The sequence below is a fragment of the Cavia porcellus genome, unplaced genomic scaffold (genome assembly GCF_034190915.1).
Source record: "Cavia porcellus strain 051 isolate PalLab524CR breed Dunkin Hartley unplaced genomic scaffold, mCavPor4.1 scaffold_16, whole genome shotgun sequence".
Taxonomy (NCBI): domain Eukaryota; kingdom Metazoa; phylum Chordata; class Mammalia; order Rodentia; family Caviidae; genus Cavia; species Cavia porcellus.
This window is the reverse complement of record NW_026947499.1, coordinates 41,867,447-41,883,140: the sequence shown is the minus strand read 5'-3', so window position 1 is coordinate 41,883,140 and position 15,694 is coordinate 41,867,447. Positions and strand designations below refer to the sequence as shown.

The 15,694-nt window shown below is 45.4% G+C and overlaps 2 protein-coding genes across 6 annotated transcripts in view; one reads left to right on the top strand and one right to left on the bottom strand.

The window, feature by feature from the left end:
* Positions 1–3,334: 3,334 nt before the first annotated feature.
* On the bottom strand, positions 3,335–5,561 carry LOC101789300 (uncharacterized). 2 transcript variants are annotated; one of them, XM_063226550.1, is made up of 2 exons: positions 4,784–5,561; positions 3,335–3,911 (listed from the first exon to the last, which is right to left on the bottom strand). In XM_063226550.1, exons 1-2 carry the CDS (start codon positions 5,244–5,246, stop codon positions 3,862–3,864), a joined length of 513 nt encoding a protein of 170 aa, XP_063082620.1. In that variant the 5' UTR covers positions 5,247–5,561; the 3' UTR covers positions 3,335–3,861. The 2 variants fall into 2 exon arrangements, with proteins under 2 accessions (XP_063082620.1, XP_063082619.1); XM_063226549.1 differs by having other exon boundaries at positions 4,652–5,543.
* Positions 4,915–15,694, top strand: part of Zc3h7a (zinc finger CCCH-type containing 7A) — a 36,354-nt gene continuing 25,574 nt past the window's right edge. Inside the window, exon 1 of one of the 4 annotated variants that reach the window (XM_003477760.5) lies at positions 4,915–5,055. The gene's annotated coding sequence lies outside the window, so the exon portion shown is untranslated. Of the gene's footprint in view, positions 5,056–12,912; positions 15,686–15,694 lie in introns of those variants that run through there. The other 3 variants (XM_023561007.2, XM_063226547.1, XM_063226548.1) reach the window with 3 other exon arrangements.

Genomic DNA, 15,694 nt, shown 5'->3' with positions numbered 1-15,694 from the left:
TTGCAGTCCTCCTGCCTCAGCCTCCTAAGTAGCTGGGATTGCAGACATATACCACAATACAGTACTTGGCTGCAACCAGATCATTTCATTGCTCTAATTTGAGGTCAAGTTGTATGTCAGTGAATAACACGGTGCTAATGATCCCCAGATTGTGGGATCATCTGCTAGACTTCATTTTTATACCCGTGACTCTCAGTAATTTTCCCACTCTGAGGATAGTAATTTTTTCTGCACCTGAGAGGTCTGTCACCCTTCAGTTAAGCCCTTGAAGGCAGTCACACCTAGGGTCACTGGGGAATGCACCTTATGATCTCTTCCTACCCTAAAGGTTTCTCTGGAATGCTGGCTCTATTCATAGGGAAAGGAAACTATTATTCATTGAAAGCATTGCCCATGCCAGGCGCTTTATAGGCATGTTATTAAATCCTCTTCATGCCAGGAGTATAATTATCCACACTAACGCTGCACACTAGCCTCTGAAAGCTGCTTGCTGGGGACCACCCAGAGCCATAGGAAAACCCATGTTTGCCAGACTCCAAAGCTCCTCTCCCCCAGCAGTGTGTTGGTGATTGATAGCTGAGACCACCTTGTATTTGTTTGGAAGCACTTAAATGAGAGGGTATCACAATACAAAACATCTTTTCCCTTGTTGGAGAGGGGGTCTTAAAAATATATTTTAAAAGAACAAATGCTTATGCTATGTGTGCATGCTAAATTCAGCTACGACTGTAAGTGTTGCCTGAGATGGGGGCTGCAACCCAGAGACCCCATGGACCTACGAGAAATCACTCACAAGTCTCTAAATGGGTTCTCGAAGCTGGGGTTCTTTCATTACCACACTTAACCTGGGGCCTAGCTGAAAGGGAAACTACCTAAAGTTGTCCTATATTCTGATTCCCCTTACATTCAGAACAGGGACAACACACAAGGATGATGCATTCCAAATCACAAATACACATGAGGAAAAATGAAACCCACAGAAAGGGACAGCCCTCGTTTGCTTTCTCTTGCTTATAATACAAACGTTCAGGTCATGGGAACTCTGTCTTGCATTTCTATTTTTTATGGCATTTGCCAGAAAAACTGGCAGTCACATCATAACTTCCGTTAGTAAGTCTGGAAGGTCTTATAACCTTTGCAAACCCTGTTTAATTTTCTGAGGAGCTGGGGAAGGAGTCCACAGCTCTGCACACGCTAGGCAACTGCTCTACCACTAGACTACACACTTAATTTTTTTTTTTCCTGGTCTTTTTGAGACAGGGTCTTGCTGTGCAGTTCAGGCTGGCCTTGAGCTCATTTTGTTGCCTAGGCTGGTCTTGAATTCACAATAATCCTCCTGCCTCAGTCTCCCAGAGTGCTGGATTACAGGCATGTGTTATCATGCCCTACTAGCATCTTCAATAAGTACTGATTACTTCTGTTTCTGCCTCTCTACCTACCCCCACCCCCTCAACCCCTGGGCTAGGGACTGAACCCAGGACTTTGTGCATATTCGACAAATGCCCTAGCACTGACCACTGTCTCTGTTCCTCTCCTTTTCACTCTTGATTCCCTTTCTCCTGCTTTTCTTTTCAATAAACACGTAACACTCAGTATTCTCCAACATACTGTATGATTTGTTCGTACAGATTGTCTGCTTTACTCCATAGACTCCACAAGGTCAGTGCTAAGTTTTGAATGCTTATGCAGCTCAAGCCTCCAGAACAGGTACTGGCACAGTTAGAGCTCAATAAATACTTGTAGACAGAATGGAGAGGTCACTCTTAGTGCCCCCACAGTCTCTGCTGCCTACCCTGTGGTATCCCTAGGATCACAGAGACATAGAACTGGTGGAAAGCAGGAATTCTTATCCATCTCTGGCTTTTCAGAGCACAAGATACACAATAGGTCCTCAGAGAATGTACTGTCCAGGGTACTCTCCGGTGAAGAATCTGAAAATTTCTTGCTGGTGTAGAAAGCTGAAAAGAGAGGGGCTCAAGCTGATGCTTTTAGCATCATGTTGTTTGATGCTATCTTGTTATATACTTGACATGGATCCCAGACACAGGTCCATCCACAGAGCTTCCTTGGCTTTTCTCCCCTAGCAGGCAGAGCGATGTGTCCCTAAAGATGTCTATTTTCTAAGCCCAGGAGCCTGTGGGGTTCTCTTCCACCTGGTAAAAGGGAACCTGCAGATGGGGACACCACCTTGGATTATCCAGGTGCGGCCAGCCCAATCACAAGGGTGTAAAAAGGCAAAGAAGGAGGCAGACAAGTGAGAAGAAACAAGGATGCTAGAAGCAGGGTCTGAGAGACATATCGAGAAAGGCAGGACAAACCACTGTTGGCTCAGAAGACTTGGGTAGGGCAGAGGATGACTCAAGAAATGTAGGCAGCTTCTAAAAGCCCCTAAAGGCAACAGACCAGATGTTTTCCTAGAGGTTCCTGAAGGGGCCGGCCCTACTGGTACCTTGACTTCAGTCAAGTGACATCCACTTAAAGACCAGGGACCACTAGAGCTGTAAATTAGTGGTAAGTCACTGTATTTGTTAGTACCCATAGCCACCCACAATTCCATAGTGTTTTCCCTTGTACTGACAGAGTGACCTTCAGCTTCTGATGGCTTCACAATGCTCTGAAGGGCCTGGCCTGCACTTGAATCACTCCCCACATGCCCATGGCTCCAGTCAGCCAGCCTGCTTTTCAGGACCATCTGACTTAATTTTTTCTTCACATATCCGCCACTGGGATCTCCTGCTCATTATTCAGATCCTACACCAAGGTTCCATGAGACACCTGTAAGAAGTACTTACAGGGTTTGTTCCTCAGAGAGGGCAGTTAAAAAAAAAAAAAAGTACTTAGGGGTCTTAGGCACTATTTGCAGGCTGAAAAACCAACAAAATAGTAGGGCCTCCACTATTCTGTGGAGGGCAGGGAAGGAAGATCACAAATAACTACCTAGCCCATTAGCAAGGTCATTTCCCACAGTGCATGCATTTTACCTCCATTCCCAGATCATGGGGACAATGGGCAATCCTGTGCCATGGAGACTGAATAGGATGCTCAACTAACGAGCAGCCCCTTAGATGTGCTGTCATATGACTCTCCAAGAAAAGGTTTTGAGCTGGGACCTGCGTGATAAGCAGTCTCTGGCCCCTTTCTCAAAGAAGCCTCCTTCCCATGCCTCAGTGCTCCTTAACACTTCTCTGCTATATGCATATCTAGTATTATAGACTAAAATGTGTCCTCTAAAATCCTTTTGTTGAAGCCCTAACCCCCAACATGACTAATATTCGGAGACAGGGTCTTTTAGGAATTAATTTGTTGTAGAATTCAAGAGACTGGAGAGACCACAGGAGGTTCAAGAGGATTTATTTTGGTTTAGGTAAACACTGGCCCAGGGGATTCATGTCCCAAAGGCTGGGTGCTGAACAAAGGAAGGGTTCTCGTTTTATACATGTGCCAAAGGGGTGGAACTTGTAGGTGGACAAGCAAATTTACAGAAGCAGACAGTTTTGCAACTTAGTATTTCTAGATGGCCTTATTCTGGGAAAAGCAGGATGTTACAAGAACAGATTATGAATCTTTACTAATAGGAACAAGTTACTAATTGTATTTGTAACAACAGTCATATAGGTAACCGGAAGTCTGAAGGGAATGGTTAGGTTCTGGGAAACTTGTTCATTTTTTTTTTTAAAAAGTCCTGCTTCTTTAGGGCACAATGAAGGCACAAGGGGTGGAGCCCTAAACTAATACGATTGTTATTATGAAAGGAAGAGACACAAAAGATTCAGAAAAAATGCTAAAGAGGAAAGAGGCCACCCTGTAGCATCCTGATCTTAGATTTCTTCTAGCTTCGAGGTCTGGCGTGAGGGTGCTAGTCTATAGCCCAACACACAGTTCAAGTCCAGTCTGGTCAACTTGCCCAGGTCCTGTCTCAAAAACAAACAAAAAATCGGGGCTGGGGTGTTTTCTATGCAAAGAAGGCAACCCTAAGCTAAATTCAATTCTGAGTAACCCAAGAGTGACCCGACTTCCCACATCTAGATGCAATCTCTGGTATTTTGTCAGGGAACCAGGAATAGATAACACACCTAGTTACTATCACAAGAGCCACCTACCTAGACTCCCTGCTTATCCCTTCTACAGCCTGCTCTCCTGCATAGCAGCCTGAGAACTTTAGACCTTAGAGCAGCCATTCCACACGGAAGCATTCCCAGCCGCTCAGACCTTGACCTCTCCGCTTGTAAAATCACCATTCTGTCTCTGTGCCCTAGACACCAAACTTAGGCCTCGGGGCTTTTTGCATTGCTCCTCCCACTGCCTGGGGCAAGCCCTGCCAGCCTGTTTTCTTCAGAACGACTGCCCCTTTTCAGCGGCCTTCCCCAACTGCTGCCCTTTCCCGTAGCCCGCCCGCCCGGCCACGCCCCCTGCCCTAGTTTCTTAGGTCTTCCTGGGCTCGGTGGTGCGCCCTCCCGCTTCCATCCCATGAAGCGGCGCCTGTGGCCCACGGAGCCCTGGCACCTGGCCAATGCAAACACAGACACAGGCAGCAGCAGCCAAGGCCAGCCGACCCAGCTAGACCTAGGTTGTCTTTGGACCCTGTGCCCCAGCTTTTCGTCTGTAAGGCCCCAGCCCATCCAGGGAATCCCGAGGGCTCAGAGGGGCGCACGGGATGCGGCGCCGCGGGACACCCGGCCTCGCGGAGGTTCGAGGTCCGTACGTGCCACCTGGCGCGTTGGTGCCCGGGATCCACAAAGCTGCTCTAGGCGTCTCCAGTGCAAGCGTTCTACCGCTCGCTCACCCCGTCGCCAGGCGCCGTCACCACTTCCGCCACTCCGCGGCCCAACGTGGCGCCGCCGCCCCCGGCCGGACGCTCGCCCAGCAACCAATGGCGGCGCGCCCTGGGGCGTCCGCACGGCCTCCCGCCGCCAGAGGGCGCTGTCGCGGACGCCGCCCAGCCGAGGCGCCTTTGCCGGTGGCAGATCATAACTGCGAGCGAGCGCCGGGCCCCGCCGCCGTCTCCGCGCCCCGCCGCCGTGTCCCGCCGCCGCGTCCCGCCGCCGCGCCCCGCAGGTAGGGAGGTGGGCGTCTCGGGGGAGGGTCTCGTCCAGCCCCGCGCCGCTGTCTCCGCCTCGAGCTCTCGCGCGGCCGCTCGCGGACGCCGGCGGGGGGCGGGGGCGTCGAGGCGCGGGCACGCGCGGAGCCCCCTCCCACCCGGGAGCGCGACCCAGTCCGCGCGTTCGTCTGTTGGCGAGCGGTCTCATTTTTGGTGATTGCTCTGAAACATTTTTTATTTTTTGGTTATCCCTGTGTGTGCTGGTGAAAGCGGGCGCCCCGGATTAAGTCTGGGGTGTTGGCGGCGGGAGGTGCTCGCCTCGGGCGAATCCCTCCTTGTTTCGCGCGGGGCGGTGGGTGACCGCTGGTTTCCGGTCCCTGCGCCGCTGGGGTGACTCAGTTTTAGGTTTCTGCACCCCACCCTCTGAAGATCTGTCAGTTCTCATTAACGGGAGCTTCCGGTTAGGGGGTGGTCATCGCAGGGGCGTGGCCAGGTTGGCGGGCCTGGCCTGGGGGGGCGGGGATTGTCTGCGTCCTGATTGGGTGAGCTTATCAGTGTCGGGCATTTTCCGGTCGGCCCCCAACCCCGGCTCTCTAGTTGAAAGAGGGGTCACAGGTTAGGTTTTTCTTCTTCCTTTATCTCTATCTTTTGTAAGTACTGGGAATCGAACCCAGGGCGTTTTCACTGAGCTGTATCTCTTAAGTCCTAGTTTTTAAACAGACTTGCTCAATTGCGAAGGCTGGGCTCAAACTTGGGGTCCTGCTGCCTCAGCCTCCCAGAGTATTTGGTTTTCATTTGTGAGCCTCCACGCCTATCCATGTTACATATTTAAAAAGCAGGGGTCAGCTCACACTGGATCTGCGTTGTCCACGAAGAAGGCCAGTGGCCACGTGTGACTACCGACCACTTGAATGTGGCTAGGACGAATGGTGATGTCGTCCTGGTGTGATGTTAAAGTCTGGCTTTAAAAACAGCCGGAGAAAAACGAACTTCAGAAAAGATATCAGAAAAACCACGTAAACATCTGATTGATAATCCTGTATACTATACTTGGTATGTGTTGAAACGACAATATTGTGGACCTATTGGATTGAAATATAAAATCAGAATTAATGTCAGCAATCTCGAAGTGCTTTCGTAGTAAGGCTACTTGACAGTTTAACACGGCTTGTGTGGCTGGCGGTGTATTTCTGTCGGGACAGCTCTCAACTGGCGCATCCGAATGGAGGAGGGGCCGAGCCTCTGTCTGCCATCTGCTAGCCTTTTCCTGCTTCTCTGAAAGCAGGCCGGTGGCTTCCTTCTCTGGAGGCTCTCAGGGAATCTGCTGCTTTTTCTCTCACCCACATTTGAACTGAAGAGCTGAATTGCTCAGTGGGGGTCTTGACCCAATTTGCAAAATGATGCAAGTTAAGGGACACAATTTTCCTTCTTGAGTAATTTCCCCCTTTATCTGCTGTGTGTTGCAGTCTGAGACTGGTTGGACAAGATCCAGCTTAGGATCAGGTCTTGTTACTGAGGATGAATGCTATCCAGCAAAGAGGCCATTGATTTTTTGCTATCCCAATGTCCTGGAGAAATTCTGCCCTGGTCTATGTTGCTGTAACTTTAGGTTTCTAGTTACACTCTGACATCTTCATTCTCATTCTTCCAATTCTGTCGGTTTTTGTCGGTAAGATTGTTGGTTTGACAGCCACATGGCCCCACAAGTCTTACTTTTGACAAATTTAAAATCTGCTGATTCAAGTGGGTTAAATGTATGTTTTACGTGGACGAAACCAATTCTGATAGAATTTCTCAACTCTAGGAAGGTTTTGAACATTCTGATAATGGAATAGAACAAAGAACCATGTCTGTAATCTGTTGCCACAAATACTCAGGAATGAGCTTTCTAGATACAGTAACTTGTCTTCTACAAATACTCAGGAATGAGCTTTCTAGATACAGTAACTTGTCTTCTACAAATACTCAGGAATGAGCTTTCTAGATACAGTAACTTGTCTTCTACATAATCCCTCTCTGTCTCACTTTTTTGTTGTATTGGGGATTGTATTGAGTTAAATCTCCGGCCCTTTTTATTTTCTGAGACAGGGTCTCTTAAATTGCCTAGGTTAGACTGGAATTTGGAATCCTCCTGCCTCAGCCTCCCAGAATTACCATATGAACTACCCTGCTGAACTGTAAAGAATATCTTAAAGTGTTTTGTTTGAGTGAAAATGTTTTCTCCAGAATCTTATTAGTGAACTTTGTTTTCTTTAAAGTCTGAAATGTTTACAAATCAAGAGAAAACTTTAGAAAACATTCTTTAAGGCAGGGAGAAATATTAAACGATTAACACAGTTTTTAAATTAATGCTAGTGATAATGTGTCTGTTTTAATTCTTTTTCTGTGCCACACATAATTTATTGTGGCAATAGTCCTGATGTAAAGAAATGAGGTTACCTGTCTCTAGCAGTTGCCCCAACAAGAAGTTTGCTTTTTAATTTAATGTTTAGCATTGTGTTGTTTACTTAATTAGTGCTGGTTAATTTCATGTACCTCATGAAGCTTCAGGAATTTGGAATGGAATGTAAGAGTGGCAGAAAATAGAAAAACTTGAAGTTTATATTATATGAAAAGACCTAAATTTGGTTTCTTTTTCTTTCTTTCTTTCTTTTTTTTTTTAATTGGTACTGGGGATTGAACTCACGACCCTGCACTTGCAAAGCAGGCACTTACACCACTGAGCTAAATCCCCAGCCCCAAGACCTAAATTTGGAACAACGTGTTAGTTAACCTGGCACATTTGGTGAGAAGGAGAGTGTGGGTTGGGGTCAGGTGTCAGCCATGTCTGGTGGCAAGATCTCACCTGGTCCTGGGCACATGAGTGAGCCCAGAGAAATTGTGGATTACAAGGACTTGCTGTGAAGTGAGAATTTTCTGTTGAATCCTCCTATGGAGGGTTTGTGGGCACAGTTCCCCTGAGCTGCGTGATTCCCAGAGAGCCATGTAGTGAGGAGGCTCTGATGGATGCTTTATCTTGTGGCATCTGAAATCCACCCGCAGTGTCAGAGTGAGCCGTTCCTAGGCATGCAAAACATCAGAATACTTTCCTGAGGCTGTTTGACACAGCCTCTATCTTTTTATAAAAGGAGGACACTTTCTTGTAGAGTGTCTGCAGTTTTGGGGTGGTAGAATAGCTCGACAATGGTTCCCCGCCAGAGCTGGCAGCCTGCTCAAGATGGGCATGGTGTCCCAGGGCTCTGCTGAGTATTTTAAGAGTCAGTGCATTCTACCTGTTGCAAGAAAAGGTTGACAGTAATCCTACTGTAATGATGTTTTAGTTAGTTTAAACCCTAACTATAGCCTCCACGTGCAGATAGAAGTGAACATAGATGGTAATGTAGTTTTTGACTCCAAACTCTGGGATCCCTTTTTAGGCAAAAATACAAACACTGTGCCTGAGGACCTGTGGTGCTGGGTCCTTTGTTAATGCCTTTTAGTTAGGACTGCTTTATGTAAAATATTTCTATCTAAACACATACTATTCTGGATGGAACATGGACATACATTTCCCTAGAGTTTGATCCTGATTCTGTGTCCACTGTATTCCTCCTGGGAAAGTGCTTAAAGTTGCTTTAAATGACATCCCTTGAGCATGACGTTGTGCACACTCCTGTGGGTGTGTTCTGTTTCTCCTGAATGGCCATGAAGTGCCCATTTGTCTGTCAGAACACCGCCCAGGTCACCTGAGACGGGAGCCGCCCTGGAGAACTGCAGCAGTTAAGTGCTCATGCTTGGGGCCAGCCTGTCTGGCTTTGAAATTCAGCGCTGCCACTTCCTAGCTGTGTGGTCCTGGGCAGGGATGTCATTTCTGTGTTTGCTCATAGCACCTATCTCTTAGGGTTATCAGCTTTAAATGTCTTAATACACCCAAAGCACTTAGCGTAGCACATAGCATGAGGCAAATGTCAGCTACTATTTCTCAGTATGTCACAGTCACATTCAGTTGCTGTCTGTGCTCTGATGGTTGGAGCTAGCTTCTAAGGTTACCCTTTATGGCTAAAGCTCTTGGATATGAATATATTTGTCTCTTTTACTGGCATTGTACAAGACATTAGGACAGTGAGTGTCACCTAACAGGCACTGACTAAACCTTTAAGGAATTATAAGGAACATCTACCATCCCTTTTTTCCTTATTTCCATTTGAGGAACAGATTTTAGGTTCTGACCTAGGAGGAGATGTACCAGTTTACAACAGTTTAGTTAATTTAATGAAATTAACTTCTGTTTCACTGAGTTTCTTGCTTAACAGTGTGTCTTCATAGCTAGCATGGTGGCACATGCCTGTAATCCCAGCACTCTTTAAAAAAAAAAAAAAAAAATCCCAGCACACCAAGCACTTGGGAGACTGGGACAGGAAGACCCTGAGCTTGAGCCTGGTCTCGGATTACAAAGTAAGTTTCAGGCCAACTTGAACTATTCAGGATCCTGTCTCAAACCACACCCCAATAAAAATAATAAAATATTTGCTGTGGAAAAAGTTCTGTAATTGTGTTGAGGATGTAGCTCAGTGTTAAGAGTGTTTGCTTAGCATGCAAGAGACCCTGCTTAAACCTAAGCTAAATCAAATGATTGATAACAAATTTGGGGAAATACTAATGTAACACCTTAGTATGGGTCTTATATGTTCCCTTAAAATATAAAGAGCTTTCATAAATAAGGAAATGTTCAACCTCATTGATTAAATGGCCACAGTCATGAAACGATTCACACAGAGTAAGGTACCAGTGCCTTACTCTGGAAAGGTACTCAGCCTTACTGATGGTGGAGGAAATCAGACCTGACCCTTCTTCTAGCTACTTACCTCCCTAACCAACAGAGGTGAACACAATTGCTAATTCATTGGTTGAATGTGGAACCAGAGCCCTCATGCATTGTTTTGTTTTTGAGACCCGGAACAATTTGGGTGATCCTTCTGCCTCAACCTCTGGAGTGCGCTATTATTGCAAATGTGCGCCATCATGCCCAGCCTCATCCACTGTTAGATGGTGTTGTGTCATTTGGTATACCTTAGCAATAGCTGGCAAAATAAATGTGTGCCCTCTGTCTTACAGAGATTCTTTAAAGAGACCCTTACATAGGGGCTGGGGATTTAGCTCAGCGGCATAAAGGCCTGCCTTGCAAGCAGGCAGTCGTGAGTTCGATTCTTGGTACCGATAAAAACGAAAAAAAGACCAAAAAAAAAAAAAAAGAGACCCTTACATATACCATGAAATGCCCTGTGTGTGGTGAACTGTCATAGCTGCAAACAAGTAAAACATCTTCCAGGAAACCTGAAACTTTAAGTTATGGCACAACTGTGTCCTGGAATACTTTCTGTGTTTTGTACTGATGTGGAATAACCCTTCACTGCAAAAAGTGAAGTACAGAACATGCTAACAGCCCTGGTTTATAAAAAAAAAAAAAAAAGTGTGCATAGAAGAGTTCTAATTCTTTAAGATAATTACAGCCTCACAGGAAATTATAGAAGTAGTGCATAGAGGCCATGACCCTTCACCCTGCTTCCCTATTGGTGACAGATAACTGTAGTTCACATTGTAACTAGGAAGTTGCCTTTAGTGTAACACTACTAACCAAATTACAGGCCTACACTTATTTTTTTCCCCTGTACTGGCATTGAACCCAAAGTTTGCTGGGCTACATCCAGTTTGTTTTTTTAATGAGTCAGGGTCTCCCTGAGTTGCCCAGGCTGGCTCCCAACTTGTAGTCCTCTTGCCTCAGCCTCCAGAATAACTAGGATTAAAGGTATCCATATGCATTTGTCACCATCACTCATTTGTGCTTTATGGGTATGCAGTTCTGTGCAGTTTTATTTACATGCACATGGGTTCATGTACCTGGCACCACAATCAAGATACAGAGGACCAGGGATACTGCTCAGTGTCGTAGCACCTGCCTGGCAAATGTGAGGTCCTGAGTTTGATTCCTGGTACAAAAAAAAAAAAAGATACAGAGTTCTATAAAATATCTTTGCAGGATACATAACTGCCCTTTAGGACAAATAGGGTGGCTGGATATGACAGGGTTGGGAAGGAGACATTCCTTTTCACTGTCATAATACAGTACTTTTTAAACATTTGAGATGTCTTGGTGGCATCCAGGTGGAACTCTCAGATGGGCAGAGCATGTGTCTCCAGCTCCCTGCAGAGCTCTGTCAGGGTCTCAGGTGGAGGTCACTGACACCCTGCCAGTGCAGGAGGGCCTCCAGAGGGGTCCACTAGAACCTCTAGAGCTCCTGCATTTCTGTAAGACCAGGGAGCTTCAGGCTGTGAAGAGACAGGGGTTTGTGAGTAGGGGCAAACCTGGCCAGGGTTGTGACAGGAAGGTGACAGCAGAGGGTTTCAAGGAAGAGTGGACACTGTCAAGTATCACTGGGTTTGAGGGAGAAATGACAGTTGGATTAACTTTATAAGATTTTCCTCACTTTAAAATTGTACAGGATCCAAGGTGAGCCAGGCATGGTGGTGCATGTCTATAATCCCAGCATTCAGAGGCCGAGGCTAGCCTGGGCTACATAGTGAGTTCAAGGCCAGACCGAATGACATAGCAAGACCCTGTCTCAAAAAAAAAAAAAAAAAAAAAAAAAAAGCGCAGGAGTCAAAAATAAGCTGGACCTTGGGGATACAGCTCTTAAGAGTGCTTATTTAGCATTCTCTCAAGGCCCTGGGTTTGAACCCTGGCACTGCAAAATAAACACAAAAATAAGGTGGAAAATATTTTTAATTCTTTCTGTTCTGAAAAAAAAAGATGAGAGGGTTTATTTTACAAATAAAATTAACCTGTGGTGGAAAAAAAATCAGCACAGTGGCTGCCTGGGGTGGGAGTGAGACTGGTAACTCTGGGGAGGTGGGTGATATTCAAGATCTCAATTACAGGAGTCACTCAGTTGTACATTTGGGGGTGCCCTTGGTGGTAGAGCACTTGCTGAGCTCTCGTCAGGCTACAGGTTTTGATTCCTAGTACCACAGATTCACACATTTTACTTTAGAGGGGGAGAGGTGGCACATTGTGAGATACTTCGAAACAGATTATAATTGATGTCTGCAACTGCCTTTGACATTTATCAAAACAATAAAGTGGACTGGTAGGACAGCAGGATAAAGACTAGTGGAAGATAAATATCAGCAAATGGATACAGAATATGGATAGTGTATGGGAACATGTTCATTATAAGAACAGGTTACTGTTTATTTGAAAATTTTCATTAAGACTTGGGGAAATTTTAAACAATTAACTGAGCTTGAAATACTGTCATACTATTAAAATATTAAAATATTACTTGACATTATATTGCAGAAATTGATACATGGATAGAAGGGATGTATTTGTTACTTCTGAAAACATCTGTATCTTATTTCTAATGATTTAGTTGAGTTGTCAGCTTTTTGTCCCATGCCATTTGTAAGAGGTTGAGGTTAGAAGTTTTCAAGCAGTTTCTGAGGAAATAACTTTAAGGCTATTAGCTCCGTGGTTTAGTTTATGCAGGACTCTCTTCTTAGCCAGCAGATTTGCTATGACTGAACCCCAGACTGAACTCTACTTCAGCTTGTCAGAGCTGGGGGAGGAGGCATCATTGGCTGAGAGTGGGAGTGGTGCTGGAACCCTTCCTTACTCTGGTCTCCCGAGCTAGAAAATTCTGATTCTGCGTAAGCTGGTCTCTGTGAGTGTAGCTCAGTGGTAGAGCTCAGGCTTAGCATACATACAGCCCTGGGCTCCATCGCTGACACCCCCTTTCTTTTTTTTTTTTTTTTTGACACCTCCTTTCCACCTCCCCAAAGAGAAAACAAAGAGAAATTGATCCTGTTTTAATCGTCGTCATCGTCGTCATCGTCAGTGGTCTTTGTCATTTTGAGCGAGATCTCACTTCTCTGTAGCCTGCTGATTTGGCAGGCTACATGTTAGCCTAGGCTGGCCTCTTTCATCATCCTCTGGCCTCAGCCTCCTGAGTACTGAGGGTGTACCTGTACCACTGTGTCTGGCTTGGTCCTGCTTTAAGTGGATCAGAAAAAATCTGAGGCCTTAAATCGTTTTTCCATGGAAGGACTACATAGATTTTTAATTTCAATCTTTATTACCAGCGTTGGGATTGAACCCAGGGTTTTGTACATGCTAAGTAAGCATTCAGCCACTGAACTACATCCTCTGTCCTTATTTGTACTTTTACATGTTTTTCTTGTTGCCTTTTGTTTGTTTGTTTGTTTGTTTGTTTTTTGAGACAGGTTCTCACTATGTAGTACACGCTGGCCTTGAACTCAGGGCAATCCTTCTGCCTTAGCCTCCCAAGTGTTGGATTATAGGTATGCACCATCATGCCTGGCTGGAACTTTTTTTTTCACCTAATAGGGTGTAGTGGGTACCTTTGCACTCCTAAAGTCACTCAGTAAATCCGTGATCTTTTTTTTTTTTTTTTGTCTTTTTTGAGACTGCCTCATTATGCATTCAGGCTGGCTCTGAACTCACTTTGTAGTCCCAGGCTGACCTCAACTCACAGCAATCCTACTGCACCACTTGAGCTGGGATTATAGGAGTATACCACCATGTCCAGCTCTCCCCACCCCTTTTTGTGGTAATGGGAGTTGAACCTGGGGTTTTCACACTGTACCATATCCATAGCTCCTTCCTGTTTCGTTTTTGTTTTTAAGAACAGTGTCTTGCCTTGTAGTTCTGGCCTTAAACTCCGTGTAGCCCACTGCCCTTTTTAAATTTTCCTTATTTTGAGACAGGGTCTCATCAAGTGGCTAAGTTCTCCAGGTAGAGTTCCAACCTGTGATCCTCCTGCCTCAGCCTCCCAGAAACTGTTATTATCAGTGTGTACCACCACACCCCTCTGGTATTTTATTTTTGTTTAAAGCTATTGTGAATGAAATTGTTTTTCTTAATTTCTGTCTCAGTTTATTGTTTGTTGGCCCGTAGAAAACTATTGATTTTTTAATGTTGATTTTGTATCCTGTTGCGTTAATCTTTTTCTTTACACATAGTTCCTGCTTAAATAACTATACACACAAATATAAGTTTAAAAAACAAATCTTTTTCTTTAGGGAAATACTCAGACATACACAAGTGGATAGAAGTACATGATGAATCCTGCTGGAACCCAGGTGGAACAGTCTCTGCATTTTGATACTTTCGTTCCATTTCCACCCATCCAGTTTCCTTTTTGCTAATGTCTTTTAAGAAACAAATTCCAGAAATAGTGCTATTTTACTGCACTATCACAGATTTTCTGAACTTTATTTTGGCAAATTTCAGATAGATTTAAAGTAGAGTTTTCCTGTACTCTGACTCTTAGTGACCAGCATTTGGCTGTTGCATCTCCTGCTCTCCTCTCCCCTTTTGTAGTTTGCTGGACTACTGAAAGCTATGCCAGCCATCCTGTTTTTCCCCATGTAAACACTTCAGTAAAGTAGCTTTTACTTATAAGATGCAAGTTCTGGGGGGTGGGGTGCTAAAGATGGAACCTAGGGGCTCACCCAGGGTGCACAAATGCTGCCCCCTCCAGATCCACCCCCCTCCCCCAGCTTAGACTGAAAGGATTTAAAAGAGGATGGGGATTAGTGCCAGGAATCATGCCCTGCCCCACCCCGCAAACTTAGAAAGAGGTGGATTTATAAATACAACTGCAAGTGCTAAGCAATAATGAAACTTAAAAAATTTGAGCTATGCACTTGAAGTATGGGTGGAATTTCATTTTCTGTCACGTAGGTTCAAATACATGATTTATGTGAGAAGGTGTCTTCTTAATTTCAGGTCTCAGTTCTCAGCGGAGGGTGACTTGACACCCTCCGGATGCGGACGTTTGGCAGTGCCTGGAGATATTTTTGGTTGTTAACACTTTAGGGATGAGGTGGGGTAAAACTACTTGACATGTGTGGAGGCCAGAGAGAAAGGTGATGTCCTGTGGTGCACTGCAAACCCTCCTGCAGATACAATTACTTGGCTGAGTTAGAAACCCCGGTTTAGGACACAAGTGGACTGTGTTGCATCCTAGGCCTCTTTGTGGCTCTCCTTAACTTCCCCGGACTGCTCAGTAAGCCCTGATCAGCAGGGCCAGCACTAAGGGGACAGACACATGTTGACATTATCAGTGTGACACAGGAAGTAAGCCCTAACTGTCCAGAAAATTTCAATTGAAGTGCCTTTAGATACGGCTCTATCAGTTAGTTACATCAGCAGGGATTATCTGAAAAGTTTCTGTAACCAAACTTTTATGAGGTTTGGACTCTGCTTACAAGGAAGTCAAACTCCCTTGGAGGCAAGCGGATGTGAAAGCTTTTCTCTTCTGGGAATGCTTCCAGAAGCAAAACAAGGCTGGGACTGTTCTAGTGGCAGCTTCCACATGTGGATAGACAGGAAAAGAATAAAATTTGTAGCCAGAGAGGAAAGGAGAGAGAAGCAAAATAGCTTTTCATGGAGACCACTTAGGAAGGACAGCCAGAATCTGCATAGCCCTAAAGAGGACAAATACTCTCTACTTGTGAGCACTAGACCATGGGTCACCCACAGAAGCTGTTCATAGTGGGTCCCTGGGGCCTGGGACCTTAGACCTAAGTTGGAGATGGGCAGGCCGATGACTGTGGTAATGGGGATTCAGAACCCCTGGCACTCAGGTAATTTTT

Excerpts from the sequence above, each read along its gene's own strand:
- LOC101789300 (XM_063226549.1), bottom strand. The coding sequence starts at position 5,246 with ATGAGACCGCTCGCCAACAGACGAACGCGCGGACTGGGTCGCGCTCCC. Across the intron at positions 3,912-4,651 it reads GTCCCGCGGCGCCGCATCCC|GACCTGGGCAAGTTGACCAG; the intron begins GTGCGCCCCTCT and ends TTTTTGAGACAG.